General features: G+C 44.4%; 1 protein-coding gene across 5 annotated transcripts in view; it reads left to right on the forward strand.

Moving 5' to 3' along the window:
- The window catches only part of Tnrc6c (trinucleotide repeat containing adaptor 6C), a 99,164-nt gene that overhangs the window by 37,084 nt on the left and 41,137 nt on the right, over positions 1-20,943 (forward strand). For all 5 annotated transcript variants that reach the window (XM_090351289.1, XM_090351288.1, XM_090351286.1 and 2 more), the window contains exons 4-5: positions 3,906-4,232; positions 12,466-15,057. In XM_090351289.1, the coding sequence (XP_090207415.1) occupies positions 3,906-4,232; positions 12,466-15,057 (2,919 nt within the window). The remainder of the gene's footprint in view (positions 1-3,905; positions 4,233-12,465; positions 15,058-20,943) is intronic.

The raw sequence follows: 20,943 nt of genomic DNA on the forward strand, positions 1-20,943 counted from the left end.
ACATATATATAGAGAGAGACAGAGAGAGAGAGAGAGAGAGTGCACTTAAAGCTAATTAACCGGGCTGGGAGTTTGGCCTAGTGGTTAAAGTGTTTGCCTAGCATGCACGAAGACCTGGGTTCGATTCCTCGGTACCACATACATAGAAAAAAGCCAGAAGTGGTGCTGAGGCTCAAGTGGTAGAGCTCTAGCCTTGAGAAAGTCCAGGGACAGTGCTCAGGCCCTGAGCTCAAGCCCAGGACTGGCAAAAAAAAAAAGCTAATTAACCATATATCAAAGTGAATGGCTTGATGTCCCGTTAGTTCAAGTTCCATGCTGTTACTGAATTATGAATCTGAGTTATTTGTAAATGTTTATAAACTCAGACGTTTAATTTGTATTCTAATCTTGCTTGTAACTTAAACTTTTACTTTGCCACATGTTCAGTGGTACACAGGACTTGACCCATAGTTCCTGCTTGGTGGAGATGGCAGCCTCTTCCTGAGAGGAGAAGCTTTTTCAAGACGCCTCCCTAATCAGCCTTCTCTACTCCATGTTGCAGTGGCTTGATGTAGGCTGGGCTCCCTCTTCTGACAAGTTGTAGGATATAACCCTACTTTTTTTTTTTTTTTTTTTTTTTTTTTTTGGCCAGTCCTAGGCTTCAGTTCAGTTCCTGAGCACTGTCCTTGAGTTTTCTCAAGGCTAGAGTTCTATCACTTGAGTCACAACACCAGGTCTGGCTTTTTTCTAAGTATGTAGTACCGAGGAATCGAACCCAGGTCTTCCTGCATGCTAGTCAAGCTTTCTACCACTAGAAAGCCCCCACATTTGGTTTTTGAATGGTTAATTGGAGATGAGTCTCACAGGGACATTCCTGCCCAGGTTGGCTTCAAACTGGGATCCTCGGATCTCAGCTTCCTTTGTAGCTAGTATTGGAGGCGTGAGCCGCCAGCACACAGCTGGTCTCTTTCTTAATTGTCTTTCCTTCTTTTCTGCTTCCTTTGGATTTTGTAATAAATCTTAGGGAAACTGGAAAACTTAACAGAGTGAGTCAAGAAAACTAGTGAGGCTGGGTATGGTGGCTCACGCTTATAATCCTAGCTACTCTGAAAGCTGAGATCTGAGGATCGTGGTTCAAAGCCAGCCCAGGCAATACAAAGCCCAGACACTCATTTCCAGTTAATCGCTAGAATATGGGAAGTGGGGCTGTGGCTCAAGGGTGAGGTAGTAGCCTTGAGCTGAAGAGCTCAGGGACAGCGCCCAGGCCGGCGTTCAAGCCCCATAAACCCCCCCTCCAAAAAAAGAAAGCTAATGAATATTGGGAAAATGTTGAATTTGAGGTGTTTGTAAGATTTCTAGATGACAGTATTCAGTAGCCATCTGGCACTTGGAACATGACTTATGGCTTCATAAGTATAGATCAAATGTCCCAAGATAAGTATCAAGTAGAAAAGGGTGTCATGATAAGACCTTAAAAGACAGAAGAGAAAACCTGCCAAGAGAGCTGGAGTGGCTCTCACTGGTGATCTAAGAGTGATCTAAAGACTGAGAGGTCAGAAAATAAAGATCCGATTATGGTATGGGATTTTAGCATTGCATTGGGCAGTGCATTTTTTTTTTGTAAAAAGCTCGATAAAGGAAGAATATCAAGTGGAGAAACAACAAAGGTAGCTTATACAATCTCGAAGAAGTTTGACTGGACTAGAGGAAGGAGATTGGGAGGTAATGAAGAGGAATTGGGAGCCAGTGAGAAAGGCTGATTGTTGGGATTGGACATGAGATTAGAGGTTTGAGTGCTTGGGTCAGTTGACATTGAAACACAAATGACCAGATCCCCCATGATGCTCAATGGATTAAAGCACTGGCTAAAAAACATGTAAATGTTTATAAATTAATGAGTTCAGGCCGGCGGTAGCTCATACCTATAATCCTAGCTACTCAGGAGGCTGAGATCTGAGGATTATGGTTCAAAGCCAGCCCCGGCACTAAAGACTGACTCTTATCTCCAGTTAACCATCAGAAAATCAGAAGTGGGGCTGTGGCTCAAGGAGTAGGGTGGTAGGTTTGAGCTGAAGAGCTCAGGGACAATGCCCAGGCCCAGAGTTCAAGCCTCACAACCTACCCCCCCCCCAAAAAAAAAAAGAGTTCACATGACACAGGTCGTACCTGAGTGTCTTTGTGTTTTCTCTAGAATAAGTGTGGGTTGAAGGCCCAGGCATCCCTCATCTTTCTCAGACACTGATGGTGAGATTCACACACATACTACAGGGAAAAGAAGGAAGATCACTGGTAAACATCCCAGACTACTTTAGTCTGACATTGGAGAAGACATTAGAGGTTTGAGCGGAAGAAAATGTCTGAATAAATGAGCCACTGACCCAGGTCATGGGATCCAAGTAAGATTGACTGGAAGCATCTAGGGGCCATGCAGTCACAGTGGCACCAAACCATGTGGCCACAGAGCTTTCTTAAGAGATCCATAGCTGTGTGAGTAAGAGGGAAGAGAATAGATGGTAGCTTCATCTAGATTGAGGACTTGCTAGTCTGGGGCAGGGTTGGGGGGAGTAGGATGTGTGGAGAATGCTAGCAAGCAGACATGTTAGTCATCTCTTTGAGAGACCAAACTGTATGCCAGCTAAATCTGGAAATGTGAAGGAAAAAAGTAGTATCTCATGGACCTCCCAGTGTTGACTTGAAATAGTTTTAGCTCAGAAGGGTTATACATAGAGTTTCAGATATACACAGAACTATATATAAATGCATTTTTACATAGTATTCAGTCAGATTTAAACTGAAGACATTTATAGATTAAATAGAAACTATTCCCTCCCAAATATTCAGACAATATGATAAATGTACATACTATTGTATATAATGATGTATCACATTCAAGCTGAAGGTAAAACTAGCTACTATTGAAGTTCTGATTCTTTTTTTCTTTCTTTTTTTTTCCCCCGCCAGGCCTGGGACTTCAACTCAGGCCTTGGGCACTGTCCTTGAGCTTCTTTTGCTCAAGGATAGCACTCTACCACTTGAGCTACAGCCCTGCTTCCAGCTTTTTCTGTTATGTGATACTGAGGAATTGAACCTGAGACTTCATGCATGCTAGGCAAGCACTGTACTACTAAGCTACATACCTAGCTCCAGAGGTTCAAATTATTTTGCACTGACATCAGCATATAGGGACTTGGTTAGTGTTATACCATAGTTGAGCATTAGTTGAGCCTCCTACATTCTTGCCCAACAAATTTAGCAGAGCCACAAATGCTGATACTGAGACCTGGTGCTGTTCAGGAACCAAGAGTGTACTATAAATTCAAATAAATTTATACACATGTAAGTACTGTGTGTGTATATATATATATATATATATATATATATGTCTGTGTTTACTCACACATATGTATGTAAATTCATGAACTTATGAAGATCTCATGATTTGTATAAACCCTAAACAAGAACAGTGGCTCTCACAGGATGGCCTAGGAGGTGGTGACAGCACCTTTACCTCAGAACTTAAGTCACACACACACACACACACACACACACACACACACACACACACACACACACACACACACACACACACACACACACACACACACACACACACACACACACACACACACACACACACACACACACACACACACACACACACACACACACACTCTGAAGGAGAACTTGAGCTTCTGGGGCTTGAACTAAACCTTCTGGACTTTTATGATCCCTCAGTAATTCTGATGCAAATCAGGTATGAGAATCAACTGTAGTTCACTGTGGGGAAACTGAGTCTCTAACCTATAACTCTCTACTTTAGACCAGCTCTTTTCAAAATACTACATGGCATTTTTCCTTTTGTTTGGGTTGGATTTTGAGGAGGTGCTACTAAACCTTTGGCTGTTTTTTCCTTTTGTTCTTTTCAGTGCCAGAACCTACTAAGATCTGTTCAAGCCAGCCCCAACCTGCCGGTACCTGTACCAGTACTTCCACCAGCACTATCTCCAGCAGCAGCAATGGCAAACGTGTGTCCACCACTGGCCAGCAGCCAGCTGCACCCCGTTACCTGCCTCGAGAGGTGCCTCCACGCTTCCGCCAACAAGAACAGAAGCAGCTATTAAAGAGAGGCCAGCCTTTGCCCACTGGGACTCTGACCAGTGTGAACCCAACACAGGGTACTGGGCCTGCAGGGGCAAGCCCTCCTCCTCTCTCTGGAGTTGGGCCACAGCCGCATCCCAGCAAGCTCCAGCCAGGTACAAACTGTGAAGAATGAGGTGTTTGGTTGGTGGTTTTTGTTTTGACTGGTAGGGCTAGGACCCAGGGCCTCATGCTGCTGGTTAAGCCCTCTGTCATTGAGCTACACGCCCAGCTTGAGATTTTGTTTTTATCTGAGTACTCTGTTGCTTATCAACAAAAATAGATGTATATTGGTTCATATTAACTATATATATAAAATATATATGCACAGATTTGTGTCAATTGGATTTGACACAAATTGGATTTGACACAGTTGGATTTGGTGCTTCTCTTATTTACAGGATTTCTCACTTATCTGTCGGTAGCATTAACTACTTGAAAGAAGCATGTCATAGTTAAGTTAGTACTTTCTGCAACTGTGATCTAGTTGAAACTAGTTTTTTTTAAACAACTTTGCCTGTGACTTCCAGTAGCCTTTCATATGCTGAACTTCTGGTAGAGGGATACGGTCTAGTGTTTGTTTCTATAAAGCCAGAGAAAAATGAGAAAAGTATGGTTCCGTAAGTTCATCTATGAGCACTTATAGTCATGCACGCTGCCAACTTTCCACACTGAAATATGGTCCTCCGGACAACAACCTTCATAGAGCAAAAAAAAAAAAAAAAAAAAAATCACATCTAAACAGTTTAGTGTATTTATTTAACATGTTTATTTTTTATTTTTATTTTTTTGCCAGTCCTGGGCTTAAGCTCAGGGCCTGAGGACTGTCCCTGGATTTTTCTCAAAGCTAGAACTCTACCACTTGAGCCTCAGCACCACTTCTGGCTTTTTCTTGTGGTACCAAGGAATCGAACCCGGGTCTTTGTGCATGCTAGGCAAGCACTCTACCACTAGGCCAAACTCCCGGCCCCTTATTTTTGAAAACTAATGAAAAAATGAACACAACTCTTCACTTGGGTATACCTTGCCAGTACAGAAGTGTTGCTGGACTTGCTTAAATAAGTAGAAGTGATCAAGGAATTGATTTAGAAAGTTCTGGTGTGAAAGTTTATTCTTAGATAAAGTTTATCCTTAGATAAGCTTTCAAGATTTTGGAACCCATGTCCAAGGTACCTAGTTTTATTATCAATGCTGCAAAAATGCCTGTAATTCTAGCTACTCAGGAGACTGAGATCTGAGGATCGAGGTTCAAAGCCAGCCTGGGCACTACAGACCATGAGACTGTTATCTCCAATTAACCACCAGAAAACCAGAAGTGGCCTTGTGGCTCAAGGTGTAGAGCAGTAGCCTTGAGCTAAAGAGCTCAGGGACAGTGCCCAGGCCAAATTCAAGCCCCACGACTGACTATTCCTATATGTATCATATGAGGCCCACTTAGAATATTACAACTAGTGTTGGTATGCCAAACAGAGAGGTTGTTAGGAAAAGAAAGAATATAAAACAAAGGCAGTTTGGTAGAATTATAGTTGATTTGAATGCAGCCAGTAGACAGTCTACTCTTATTCTACTGGCTGGCTTTCAAAAAAAAAAAACTAGAAAAGTGGTTGTGGTGCTAATTGTCACTGACTCCTGAAGTGCAAGCTGCTGCTAAAGTGAAAGAGGAAGGAAGATCAGTTTCATGTTGGTTGCAATTAGATAATCCAGGCTTTAAGATTAAATCCTGGGGTGGAAAGGGCATTGTTCTTAGTGCCTGCGCCAGGCTGGCTCTGGAGCATCCCGGCAGCTCTACAGAAAGCAGTTCCTGCTGGCCTCTGCTGACCTATTGGAGCCAGAGCAGGGAAGTTCTGAGAGGCAATGTCTCCTAGGAGGTGGGCAGCACCTTGTGCAGGTATTTCCTCACAGATCTATCCTCCCAGAGCAGGAAATTCAGAGCCACCCAAGAGCTAAGAGAGGCTGCTTCTCCCCAGTCAGCTTGTGGCATTCCTTTCCTGCATGCGAGCTGGAATGGAGTCCCTAAGCTCTTGGCAGCAGTTCAGATTGGATAAAATGGCGTCTTGGATCACTGCTGCTTGCTGGGATCTGCTTCAGAGCTAAAGGCATGGCCACAGCATTGCTTAAGCAAGCTTGTTATCCCTTTTCTTCATTGTAATACGTTCTTAGAGGAAACAGTCTCCTTTGCCTGCTCTTTGGAAGACATACAGAAACAAGCTCATTCTTTTGGACACTTTCATTATTATTTCCAACAAACCTTTCTTCTGCTCTGCATTGGGAATTCCTTACATTTACAACAGTTGTCACATGAGTCTGTCCAGCACTAGAATTCTGAATGATTGCTGACATATTTACACTCACTGTGCAGTGGACAGAGCAGCATCTTGGGTTCTCAAGAGCGTAGAATACTTATAGTCTTTATCATCCCTCTGTAAATCACATAGCAAGGAATTTGTTTCCAGTAAACCCATTGTCAGCTGTTTAAACCATTGTAAACCATTTTTTTACAATGTTTTACAATTTCTAGTAGCCTGGTGAAGGTAAAGAATGGACATATTTACTGTTTGTGTGATTACTAGTTAGGTAGTTGTCAGCATGCTTTGAAGTAGAGCTTGTCTATGCTTTTCTGTCTGATTAATTTGACACTTAATTAAAATTTGTCTTACTATGCCTTTTAGAAGGCTTATAATCAGTTTTTTTACAAGAAAATTTATCTTCATATGATGACATTTGGAAATTAAAAAATTAAAGCAGGAAAGCTTTTCTCTCTAAACAGTAACCCTTTTAATGTATTCACCTCATATAGTTGTTGTTTTTTTGTTTTTTGTTTTTGCTAGTCCTCGGGCTTGAACTCAGAGCCTAGCCCAAGCACGGTCCTTGAACACTCTTTGCTCAAGGCTAGCGCCCTGCCACTTGAACCGTAGCACTGCTTCTGGCTTTTTCTGAGTATGTGGTACTAAGAAATTGAACCCAGGGCTTTGTGCATACAAGGCAAGCACTCTACCATTAGACTCCGCTTCCAGCCCCTATATAGATTTTTATAGACATTTATCAAATCTGTAAAACATGCAAGCAGACGATGAAAGGAGGATTTAATGTTTTGCCTGAGCTTCTTTTGTTCTCTTTCAGGGGAAATTATTTTGATAACTAAATTACATGGCAGAAAGTACTAAAAATCTTTTTCCGAAATCACAAATTTCAGTTTATTCCTCGCTATGTGTTAGTTGCAAACTTAAGTCATACTACCTCTCTGTGCTTTTTCTTCACTGTTTGGAAAAGAGACATTAGTTTTTCTGTAAGGTTGAGTTACACCATGTGTTTGAAAATAGTTACAGTTGTTGTGAGCCGTGTGACTATCTTAAGGATATGAAAATTCTTACAAGCTTCCTCAGACATGCTGCATGTCAAGTGTGTGGGCTTCAGCTTTACAAACTCCAGTGCTATACAGAACAGTTGAGATGTTTAAGAGAGAATTCAGTCTTCGTTCATCTTGAATTTTCCTTTAGTTGAAATTGCCTGCTCCTAGCCGGTGTGGTGGCTCTTGCCTATAATCCTAGCTACCCAGGAGACAGATCTGAGGATCAAGGTTCATCATCAGCCCGGGCACTGGGCACTAAGCACTAAAGTCCGGGAGACTCTTATCTCTAATTAACCTCCAAAAGACTGGAAGTGACCCTGTGGCTCAAAGGGGTGGGATAGTAGCCTGGAGCTGAAAAGCTCAGGCAGGGACAGCGCCCAGGCAGAGTTCAAGCCACCTTACTCACCCCCCCCCCCAAAAAAAAATATGTGGTGGTGGAGATGGTAATGGTGGCCCAGTTCAAGTCCTACAACTAACTCCCCCCCCAAAAAAAGAAAAAGCCTGCTCCTAGAAAACAGTCATTTTAATTAATTTTCCCCTCTGTAGTTCAGTTCATTGGACTACTTAGGATTTGTGAATTGATAATACAGGAGACTTTGATTTCTGAAAAGTATCTGAGTCAAATGTTTTTGAAGTTGGAGTTCTTTTATGACACTAAATGTCTTTTCAATATAAAGAGAAAGTTTTTGTTTTGGTAAGGGACATGTCTGGAGGTTCCTGTTGAAAGAATATGTGGTGGGTCGGCACGGTGGCTCACGACTGTATCGTAGCTACTCAGGAGGCTGAGATCCGAGGATCAAGGTTCAAAGCCAGCCCGGGCATAAAAGGACCTGAGACTCTTATCTCCAATTAACCTGTAGAAAACAGGAAGTGGGGCTTGGCTCAAGGGTAAGGTGGTAGCCTGGAGCTGAAGAGCTTAGGGACAGCACCCAGGCATAGTTCAAGCCACATTACTCACCCGCCAAAAAAAGAATATGTGGTGGTGAAGATGGTAATGGTGGCCTGTGATGGTGGTGGTGGTGGTGGTGGTGGTGGTATCATAATTATGATAGGGACAAGATAACTATAAGGACTCACCCTAGTGACCTATTTCTTCCAGTTAGGTCTCATCTCCTAAAGTTTCCAGAACCCTCTAGCATAGAGCCCTCAGAGGCGGACTAAAGCTCCCAACATATGAGATTGGGAGTTACTTCAGATCCAGGCCCTATAGTTAGTGTAATAATCTAATCAAGGCCAAGTGTGGCAATGAATGCCTCATTCTCATTTGGCTTTTTTGCTTGCAGCTAATACACTACCACTTGAGCCATGCTTTCCTAAACAGAATTTTTATATGAATCAGTAAAACTACTCCTATATTCCAAAAACAATTGCAAGAAGGAACTGAAACAATGATTTGTATACTTACATTCATAGCAACATTATTCAAAATGACCAAGAGGTGGAAAGAACCACATGACCATCAACATGTAAGTGCAGAAACAAAATGAGGTCTGTGTGTAAAGTGGAATAACAGTAGTTAATGATAGTAGTAATCCAGCCATAAAAACAAATGGAGTATGAATGAACTCTAAAAACATTAGGCAAAATGAAATATGACAGTCACATACAAATATAGTGTGAGTCCCCTCACAGGAGGCACTTGGAATAATCCCACTCATAAAAACAGACTGATGTTAGCAGCAGCTGGAGGAATGGAAGAAGTGGTTTGAATGCATTTGAGATGATAGAGAAATTCTGCAAGACAGATAGTTACATTAAATGTGTTTTTAATTTTTTAATACTTGATACTAGGTAATTCTGTACTCAGAAAGGGTTGAAATGGAATATTTTATGTTGTATATTTTATCATATTAAAATATCTTTGCATTAATAGATTTTAAAAATTTTTATTATTAGGATAATATATAGAGAGGTTACAATTACCTTCATCGGGTAGTAAGTACATTACTTCTCTCTGCCTTAATAGATTTGATACTTGAATCAACTAATTGGTTGGGTACTAGTAGCTCACCCCCATAATCATAGCCACTTTGGAGGCTGAGATTGTTTGAATTGCAGTTGGAGGTCAGTGCAAACAGGAGGGGGAAAATATATATATATATATATATATTATATTTTATATATTTATATTTTGTGAGACCCTTTCTCAGGGAAGAGCTGGATATGGTGGTCATGCCTGCTATACTAGCTACATAGGAAACCTAACATAAGCGGATCATGTCCAGACAGAAAGTAAGACCCTGTTTTAAAAATAATGAGGAAAAATTAGAGCTCAAGTGGTAGAACTCTAGCCTTGAGAAAGTCCAAAGACAGCACTCAGACGCTGAATTCAAGCCACGGAACTGCCCCCCCCCCCCCAAAAAAAAGAGTTCAGGACAGTGCCCAGGCTCTATATTCAAGCCCTATGGCTGAGGGAGAGAAAGAAAAAAAGAAAGAGAGAGAGAGAAAGAGAGAGAGAGGAGAAGAGAGAGAGGGAGAAAAGAAAGAGAAAAGGGAGGGGGCGGTGAGTAAAGATTAATATGGTAAATATACTTCATTTATATGTATGAAAATAGAACAATTAAATTGTTAAAAATTATTTTTCGCCAAGCCAGCTAGTAGCTCATGCCTATAATCCTAGCTCCTCAGGAGGCTGAGATCTGAGGATCAAGGTTCAAAGTGAGCCCAAGCACAAAAAGACCTGAGACTCTTATCTCCAATTAATTTCTAGAAAAACCGGGAAGTGGGGCTTGGCTCAAGGGTAGAGCAGTAGCCTTGAGCTGAAAAGTTCACTGGACAATGCCCAGGCGTAGGGTGGTAGCCTTGAGCTGAAGAGCTCAGGGATAGCACTCAAGCTGAGTTCAAGCCCCATGACCCCCACACACACACACAAAAAAAATTGATATATTACGCTGGGCACTGGTGCCTCATGAGTGTAATCCAAGCTATTTAGGGGCTGAGGATCATTGTTCAAAGCCAGACCAGTCAGGAAAGTCTGTGAAACTCTTTATCTCTAATAGATGCCAGAAAACCAAAAGTAGAGTTGTGGCTCAAAGTGGTAGAGCACTAGCTTTGTACAAAAGAATTTAGGAATAATGCCGAGGCCCTGAGTTCAAGCCCAACACATGCACCAAAAATAAGCAAACAATTGTTTATGTATATGGAAGTGTCTCCATGAAGCCCCCTTATACGACTAATGTGTTTTAATCAATAAAGACTATGTATACTTTCTGTTGTCAAAGAACTTCACAACTTGTCATTAGATGTAATCTAAGTGAAAGACTATATTGGCATAATAGAATCCCAAAAACTTACCTAATTATCCAATGTTTTTAGAGGGAATTTAATTATAAGTAAATCTTGTTAGAAAAGTGTGGTGATAAACACAGATTCAGGGTAATTAAAAATCAAACTGGCTTGGCTTGGTGGCTCACACCTGTAATCCAAGCTACTTAGGAAGCTGAGATCTGAGGATCTCTGTTCAAAGCTAGTCTAGGCCCTAAAGTCTGTGAGACTTTTATCTCCAATGAACCACCAGAAAGCTACAAGTGGCCCTGTGTTCAAGGGAATAGGGTACTAGCCATGAGTTGAAGGGCTCAGGGACAGCACCCAGGTCCAGAGTTCCAGCCCCATGCCTGACACAAAAGCACACACACAAAATCACTGAATTAAGACCGATTTCTCAAGGTAGGCTCCTTGAAGATATGATGGTAGACAGTGTTTCTGAGTGAATCAGAGCATAAATGTTTATAGCCAAATCTGAAGAGGGAGGGGGCTGGCTGTCATTGAAGAACAGCAAGCTATTGGCTATAGGAAAGGGAAGGTCATTATACCTCATTGAAACTCTTTTGGGGTTATTTGTTTTTAATTTTTAATTTTTTTTTTAATGGGGCTTAGGGCTTGAACTCTGCCTGGGCGCTGTCCCTGAGCTTTTCAGTTCAAGGCTACCACCCTACCCTTGAGCCAAGGGCCACTTCCTGTTTTTAGAGGTTAATTGGAGATAAGAGTCTCAGGCTCTTTTGTGCCCAAGCTGGCGAGCTGGCTTTGAACTGTGATCCTCAGATCTCAGCCTCCTGAGTAGCTAGGATTACAGGCGTGAGCCACTGTACCCGTCTAAATTTTGTTTTTCAATACTGGAGCTTGAACCTGAGGATCTGGTGCATGGTAGGCAAGTACTCTGCCACTTGAGCCACATCCCTGCCCTCATTAGGACTCTTGAACTGTACTCAGAAGCCCAGGAGAATTTAATATCTTTGCTAGCGATTCCCAAATCTACATATTTGCAAAAGTTGCCTAGGCATGTACTCCACATCGGCCATTTTCTTTAGCACATATGCCCAAAGGGACAGGAAAGTAGTATGAGGGTACAGATTAATTTTATAGTGGGAGCGTCTAAGAAACTTTTTTTTGGCCAGTCCTGGGCTTGAGCTCAGGACCTGAGCACTGTCCTTGGACTTTCTCAAGGCTAGATCTCTACCACTTGAACCACAGTACCACTTCCAGCTTTTTCTAAGTATGTGGTACGGAGGAATGGAACCCAGGTTTTCGTGCATGCTAGGCAAGCACTCTACCACTTGGCCAAACTCCCAGCCCCCCCCCTTTTTTTTTTAATTCAGAGATGGTACCTTTAGCCTCTTCAAGTCTTTTTTTTTCTTTTTTTTTTTGTTTGGTCGTGGGGCTTGAACTCTGGACCTGGGCGCTGTCCCTGAGCTCTTCAGCTCAAAGCTACCGCCCTACCCATTGATCCACAGGGCCACTTCCAGTTTTTTGGTGGTTAGTCTCATGGTCAATAGTGCCTGGGCTGGTTTTGAACCTTGATCCTAAGATCTCAGCCTCCTGAGTAGCTAGGATTATAGGTATGAGCAATCTCGCTGAGCTCTTCAAGTCTTTTATATTACTTGGTCATTTTGAACTGAAAAGTTGAACTAAATATAGAACTTCCCCCAAATATTAGTTCACTGTTGATTCATTGACAAGTGGCATGAATATCAAATTTTGATATTCCATTCCATTTCTTCCAGATCTTGGTCACAGTGGACTGGCAGATCATTATGAAAATTCTCAGTGGGGACAGCAGCCCTCCTACAGGAGCGAAGCCAACTGCAGCTGGGATAAAGTGATCATTGACAAGACTGACCAGGAGGCTTGGCCAACCATCCCAGGAACAGAGACTGAGTCTGCCTCGGAATGTCCTGCAGACACTGACTCTGCCTCCAACTGTGGCTCAGAGAACAGTAGCATGGCTACAGGGAGTGCCCAGGGCAGCTTCACAGGACATACCAAGAAGACAAATGGCAATAATGGCGCCAGTGGCGCACTCGTCCAAAGCCCTTCTCATCAGAGTGCCCTTGGGGCAGGGGGAGCTAATGGGAACGGAAGTGCGGCCAGAGTGTGGGGTGTAGCCACAGGCTCCAGCTCTGGCCTGGCTCACTGTTCTATTGGTGGTGGGGATGGAAAAATGGACAATATGATTGGAGATGGGAGAAGTCAGAATTGCTGGGGTGCTTCCAACTCCAATGCCGGCATTAATCTTAACCTTAATCCTAATGCCAACCCAGCTGCCTGGCCTGTGCTTGGACATGAAGGACCTGTGGCAACAGGCAACCCTTCCAGTATTTGCAGTCCAGTCAGTGCCATAGGTCAGAGCATGGGCAGTCAGAATGGGAATGCAGCGGGCACTCTAGGTGCATGGGGAAACCTGCTGCCACCAGAGAGCACAGAACCACAAACGTCCACTTCTCAGAATGTGTCTTTCAGCGTACAGTCTCAGAACCTTAACACTGATGGGCCAAATAACACTAACTCCATGAGCTCTTCACCAAACCCTGTCAGTGGGATGCAGACAGACGGACTGCCAAACTGGGGCATGGCTGTTGGTATGGGGGCCATCATCCCGCCCCACCTGCAAGGCCTTCCTGGTGCTAACGGATCATCAGTGTCTCAAGGCAGTGGGGGTGGTGGGGAAGGAATGAGCAGTTCAGTGTGGGGACTCTCCTCCAGCAATCCTGCTACAGGAAGTAATAATCCTGGGTTCAATCAGGGGAATGGAGACACTGTGAACTCAGCATTAAGTGCTAAGCAAAATGGATCCAGCAGTGCTGGGCAAAAGGAAGGGAATGGAGGGAGCGCTTGGGACTCGGGGCCTCCTGCGGGACCCGGGATCCTCTCCTGGGGAAGGGGCAGCAGCAGTGGAGTCAGTAATATCCATTCCGGAGCCTGGGGCCATCCCAGCCGGAACTCCTCTAGTGGTGTGAATGGAGAGTGGGGCAAGTCCCCAAACCAGCATTCCAATGGTGATGTCAGTGGAAAAGGATCCCCAGGGTGGGAGAGCGCCAGTGTTGCCAGCCACCCTCCTGCCCAGCAGCCAGGTGGTGAGCACATGAACACGTGGGCCAAAGCTGCATCTTCTGGAGCCACCGCAAGCGGAGGAAGTAGTGATGGCTCTAGCAGCCATGGTGATGGAGGCACTGGGCGGGAAGGTGTTGCAGAGTGCAGGCGGCGAGATAAAGGTGTTATAGACCAAGGACACATCCAGCTGCCAAGGAACGACCTTGACCCAAGAGTTCTGTCTAATACTGGTTGGGGACAGACTCCTGTAAAGCAAAACACTGCCTGGGAATTTGAAGAGTCCCCTAGGTCTGAAAGGAAAAATGACAATGGGACAGAGGCCTGGGGTTGTGTAGCTACTCAGCCTTCAAACTCAGGGGGGAAGAACGATGGGTCCATCGTGAACAGTACAAATACCTCTTCAGTATCGGGGTGGGTCAGCTCGCCACCCACCGCTGCGCCAGCAAACACAGGGTGGGGAGACAGCAACAAACTGCCCAGTGGCCCCGGGGTGTGGGGGGACTCGATGAGCTCTACTGCTGTTACTAATGCTGCTGCTGCCAAGAGTGGCCATGCCTGGAGTGGGACCGTAAATCAGGAGGACAAGGCACCCACCTGGGGTGAGACTCAAAAACCCAAATCCCAGAACTGGGGTGATGGACAAAGATCAAATCCCAGCTGGAGTGCAGGAGGAGGAGACTGGGCAGATCCATCTCCTGTCCTTGGACACCTGGGGGATGGGAAGAAAAATGGATCTGGGTGGGAGGCTGACAGTACTAGATCGGGGTCTGGTTGGAATGAGGCTGCAAGGTCTGGGACCAGCAGCTGGGGCAATGGCACAAGTGCAAAGGTAAATCCAGCTACAAACTGGGGCGAGGCTCTCAAACCTGGTCCCCAGCAGAACTGGACTCACAAGGCCCAAGACAACAATTCGAGTAACTGGGGAGGAGCTGCTTCTGTTAAGCAGTCGGGGACAGGGTGGATTGGGGGCCCAGCGCCGCTCATGCAGAAGGACAGCAGTGAGGCGACTGGCTGGGAGGAGCCCTCTCCACCATCCATTCGACGCAAAATGGAAATCGATGATGGTACCTCAGCTTGGGGGGACCCAAGCAACTACAACAATAAAACTGTAAACATGTGGGACAGGAACAACCCAGTCATCCAGAGCAGTGCCACGACCACTGCCACACCCACGACCCCCACCTCAAGCACCACACACCGGGCTGAGACTCCACCTTCGCATCAGGCCAGCACTCAGCTGAATCGGTCGCCATTACTCGGGCCAGGTACGGAAGGTGCTCCATGCCGCTTTATGAGTGAAAGAGTAGTTTATTCTTACAGCACATACGTAAGTACTCTGGCTAGAGATTCGGTAGCTAGCGACTGGAAGGCAAATGTCCTTTGGCCTTTGGGCGTGGCTATCTAAAAACAGCAAATAAAGATCTAATAGTTGACTAGCCAAGGGAAAGGATCTCTGAGCACTCTGTAGAGACTGGTGGGTTTTTTTTTTTTTTTTGCTTCAAATTGCCAGAGGATAACATACTTTGAAGTTGTGTTTATATTGTGCTAGGCTCTTGTTCCTTGTTGGTTGTATCATTTAATAGATAATTGACCTATTTTGCACTAGTATTGGGGTTTTAATTCATCTAATTTGCTTTTGTTACTGTGTTGAGATCACTTGAACCATGCCTTCCACCCCACTTTTTGCTAGTTAATTGACCTTTTTTCAGAGGCTGGCTTCAAACTATGGTTCTTCAGATCTCAGCCTCCTGGAGTAGCTAGGATTAGAGGTGTGAGCCACTAGCATCCAGCCATTGACATCTTTTAGAAACTGTTTTGAATTCCTTTCTTGTTTTAGCCTCATACTTTGGAGGTTTTTTTTTCAGTGTTGTTGTAACCATATTTTAGAGGCTCTTGGCACATTTGTGCCATATGATTTGACTGCTAAAGCTATAACTAGTTTTAGTCCTAAGTTGTGAGGTTTTAAAGTATGAGCATATTCTCTGAACCCTATATTGTGCAAATAGCCCAGGTTTACATTCATTCCATAGCGCTACATGACAGTTTCAGCATTGACCATAAAATGCAAGAGAAAAGAAAAATACCCCTCTTAGGAAAGATTGGGATCCATTATGTTCATCTGTGTTCATCTATGAAATACTTTTATCAGATGATCCATTGATTCTTTGTCCCTACTTTCCATAGAACTCCCTTGAAGCTGGTGGGTGGGAGGGGAGGAAAGGAGAAGGAGGGCAATCAGTCCATCCCAGAAGACCCAGAGAGTCTAGTTGGGTCTGTGGTGAAGCTCATTCTCAGTGTTTCTCAGCTCTGCAATAAGACAGATTTTGTAAAGTGTGAAGGCCATTATGAGTTATGTTTTGATTTCAGTTGAGAGAGGAATTCCAATGTGAAATATTTGTGCTTTGGATTCCTGTTTGTGTAATTGGATGCTGAGAAGATTCAGACCAGAAGTCTGAATGCAGCTAGATGCTAGAGAGCACAGTAGCCTCCAGGTTTCTAATGCCAGTATTGATGTGTCATGCAAAGTACCATCTTGCTTCCAGCATAAAATTACCTAAGCAATGGGTGTAAGTAGCTCTTAGAGATTATAACACCCCAAAACTGCACTCCTCCACATACCATGTCACACTTTCTCCAACTGAGCTCAAAACCTGACCTCTTCCTTGTAATGTTATTAAAGCCATCCCTCCCTCAGAACTGCTATTCCCTGTGTGTTTTTGTTCCAAGTAGAGCCCTATCCCACCCAGCTGTTAGGATCAGGCTTCCTATTATGAGTTCGTGTTAGAGGTACCTTCCGGTTTTATTTACCTCTGAATTTATAGACATACAGTAAAGATAAGACTTAAAGGGAGAGAGCAGCTCTCCAAGGCCCCTCAGACATGGGTCATATATGGCAGGCATCTTTTTTTTCCATGTGATATTTTTTTATTTTCAAAAGCCTTAGGTCCAAATTCTAAAAGCAATTTATTGTATGCATAGCCACTCTTGGAATCTCTTTTATTATTTTTTTAATTGTCTGTGTAATGTATAGAGGAGTTACAGTTACATTCATCAGGTAGTGGATACATTACTTCTTGCACATTGATAACCCCTCTCATGTTTTTGTCCCTGTTTCCCTTCCCCCCATGACAGGCATCTTGTGACACCCAGAGTTCAGCCTGTGGGGGGAAGGCTACATGGTTGTGTCCATTCTAGTCCTCTGTGATTCCAGAAGGCTTGGAGAGGGAAGCTAAATGGGTATCCATGACTTGTCATACATGTAGTTGTTGGCTTGAAACAGTGTCCTAGACAGATTCCTGAGCAGACCCATCTGGAAAGTCTTGTCACACAGCTTCCTATTCTACAGTGCCATCAGTGCCACTATACTGGCTCTTTCCATCTGTCTCCATCTTTGCTCCCCTGAGGTGGTCCAGGGAAGCCAGAGTGTGTGCACCTTGTGATGGTGGGAGGCCTTGCAGTGGGAAGCAGCCCAAAAGAGGGACCCAAGGCAGGGTCAGGTGGGGTCTTTTAAGCAGAGGTAGAAGCCTACACTTTTTGTAGAATCAGTTGTGGCTAGAAAATGAAGAATGGATAAATGGGAAGCCATGCTAGGGATGGAGAGGAGACAGGAAGGTTGCAGTGTAGAGTGAGAATGGAAGCTGACTTGAAAGAGTGTGGGAACAAAAGAGAAGGCCAGATGGAAGCAGCTTAGAGCTGGGTAAGGATTACCCCGCGTGCTGGTACATTCCTGAGCCCAGCTGGAGGCATGGAATTCAGACACAGTAAAAAAATATGTGGAAGACCAAATCTTAGTGCAGCTGAGGTGGAAAGGCCATCCCTAAGAAATAATTAGTGTGGAAGCTGAGGGAGGATGTGCTTGTCTAGAATGCACATGTCCGTGGATTCTATCACCAAGACCTCCAAAGTAGTAGGTGAAAGCATATTTAAAGGCCAACAGAAAGGAGTAATTAGAAAAGAGAATGGATGTAAAGGGAGGATAGTGCCTTCTGCCCCATAGGAGACTGGCTGCTTGTCCATCTTGAAGAGAGGTCACGGAAAGGGCAGGTGTGGGCAGTCTACTTGTCAGTGGAGTAGACAAAAAGGCAAGCACAAGGGGGCTTGTGTTACCTCTCTTGCAGAGACAAGAACACAAGTCTAAGCAGGGTCCAACAAGTTGTTAGACTGTGTTGGGGCCTATTGTCCTGGCTGCGTTCTAGTACTCGGGTAGATAGGGGAGCAGGAGTCAAGCCCCTGCCCTGTAGAACTTGCAAGCCAGCGGGTGAGGGAAGCAGAGACTGTACATAGTGAAACAATGCTGGGGGTGTAGCAAGCCCAGGGAGGCCAAGGCCACAGAGAGGAAGGCATTCTAGACATGGAGCAGCTGCTGAACAAAGAGCCATCCTTTTGCATAAATTCAGTGCCACTGTTCTACTGAACCTCTTCAGTCCCCTTGCTGCAAATGGTTTTTCAGCTTCCACTCAAGGCCCTGGCAGCTTCACCTTGCAAGACCATCAGAAAATCAGTATGGATCCACTTGTAGTTAGGTGCCACCACGCCAAGGGTCCAAAGCACAGCCTAACCCTATTTAGTCCACTTTCAGTGAATCTTTTCCCCCCATCCCCCCTCCTCCCTCTCTTTCTCCCCTCTCTCGCTTTTGCTAGTCTTAGGAATTGAATGCAGAGCATAAGTGCTTGCTGCACCTGAGCTTTTGTGCTCAAGGCCAGCACTCTACCATTTGAGCTACAGCTCCACTTCTAGCTTTTTGCTGGTTAATTGTACTTTGACACACTTTCATGCCTGGGCTAGCTTCAAGTCAAAGTCCTCAGATCTCGGCCTCCCGCGTAGCTAGGACTACAACCATTAACACCCATCTTGAGCCATTGTTTTTTAAGGAAAATGTATATATAGACTTCCAGAGTTGTGGCTTGTTTTTACTCATCGGACTCTGAAGTCATGAGAGTGGCTGCCTTTAGACCTCTACCCCCACTTCACACCCAATAGCAAGCAGCTACTTTCTTGATATATTTGAATATTTTTTTTCTATTACATGACTATCATTTCTAAGCACTTAAAATTCTATGAAGTATATAAAAGAACAAGGGAAATAAGATAATTGATGGCGAAAAGGGAATTTGAAAATGCAGGCATTGGGCAGTGTAGCAGGAGAGGCCAGTAATATTAAACTCTGAGCTTTGATCAGCAGTGATAGCATAGTAAAGGTATTGAGAAGGTATTCTTAGAAGAGTTAACATTTAAGGCCCTGGAGCATGGCCTAGTGGTAGAGTGCTCACTTAGCATGCACAAGGCCCTGGGTTTGATTCCTCAGAACCACTAATACAGAAGAGCCAGAAGTGATGAGGCACAAGTGGCAGAGTGCTAGCCTTGAGAAAGCCTAAGGACAGGGCCCAGGCCTTGAGTTCAAGCCCCAGGACTGGCAATAAATAATAAATAAATACATACATAAATAAAAAGTTTGCCAGCACATGTGCACACACATAGACACACAGCATCTGCCATCTTAGCTACTCAGAAGGCTGAGATCTAAGGGTCATAGTTTGAAGCTAGCCAGGTAAGCAAATACATGAGACAGCTGTCCCTATCCTAGTTAACTAGCAGAAAACTAGTACTGAAGGTGTGGCTCGTGTCATAGCACACCAGCTGTGATTTACAAAGCTAAGTGAAAGCATGAGACCCTGAGTTCAAGGCCCAGTACCAGAAAAAGAAGTGTGTGTGTGTGTGTGTGTGTGTGTGTATGTGTGTGTGTGTATAACATACCTGCCAGGTTCTGCCCATGGTGAACAGTCCTGTGCCCCCTCCTAGAAGACAGGAGGACCTGGTGCAGGGCTCTTGCCCATCACCAGAATCTAGGACAGCACTGGGCAAGCTTGACTACCAGTGTCTGTAACCATACACAGTCTTTGAGTAGCTAATTTCCTATATCACTTGTCACAAGGGGAAAGGTGGGGCCTCACAGTGACTTGCATATGGCCTGCCATTTTCGGTGACACTCTACAGAGGGGACCCATACTGTATTTGCTCTCAGCTTTTCCCACTCGCATATGTCAATCTATAAACTATTTCCAAGGCCTTTGTGTTAGACAAGCACTCTGTCATTGAACTACATACCCAGACTTTAACTAGTCTTGAATAGACATGGAATGTGACCTCCACAATAAAGACATTCTTACTTAGAGGATCCAAAATCAGTCTTTTTTATGTGGAAAATTAGAATTTTTTTTCTTTGCCAGTCCTGGGGCTTGAACTCAGGGCTTGGGCACTGTCCCTGGGCTTTCTCAAGGCTAGCGCTCTTCCACTTGAGCCACAGCACCACTTCTGGCTTTTTCTGTGTATGTGGTATCAGGGAATCTAACCCAGGAGGGCATCATGCATGCTAGGCAAGCACTCTGCCACTAGGCCAAACTCCCGAACCAAAAAATAGAATTTTTAAACAAGTTATATATTATCTTCAGGTGAAGAGGAAGAAAACGATGCTGTGTCCATTCCATTCTCAACAAACTGCAGCTTCCTTGCTCTCCTCTCTAGCTCTATGGTCCTATGTAGCATTATTATAGAAACAATTATGAATTTAGTTTTACCACTTAATGCACAACTTTTGTCAAGTTGAGTATATCACGCAACATGTAATAGGGTTGTTAGGAATCTTTTTCTTATCCAGGGCTTAATGCTTCCTATCGTGGTACAACTCATGGTATTCCTGTTCTGCATTACCTGTGAAGTCCCACCCTGGACCTGAACGGAGTTGTCCTCTGCAGTGAGAGCAAAGGTCGTCATCCTCACAAGCCTGCAACTTGGCAAGCTTGTAGGCCAAGCTATCCTTTGAGCCTGTAAGGTCTCATGTAGGTTCATGGCAGCTCCTGCCACAGTGTGTTGCCACATCACTCTCCATACAGGGGACACAGCTGCCAGGCTGGGTGCTGACTAGTGGTTGGAGCACCTGCATGGGCTGTCCTAATACCTGGGCTTCCTCACTCCAGACAGTTGCCTCCACTTAGGAGAGCCTAATGATGTTCCGAAAGTGTACAGTGTTGCCATGGACCTGTGTTGGTTTTACAGGGTTGAAGGAGAATTGGGGTGTTATTTCTCACTTGTGGTGTAGTTTTAAGGCGGTCATTAGCCCTGAAGGATATTGCTAACTCCTGTTTTATAAAGTG

The sequence above is a fragment of the Megascapheus bottae genome, chromosome 17 (assembly GCF_031878675.1).
Source record: "Megascapheus bottae isolate mThoBot1 chromosome 17, mThoBot2.hap1, whole genome shotgun sequence".
Classification (NCBI taxonomy): Eukaryota; Metazoa; Chordata; class Mammalia; order Rodentia; family Geomyidae; genus Megascapheus; species Megascapheus bottae.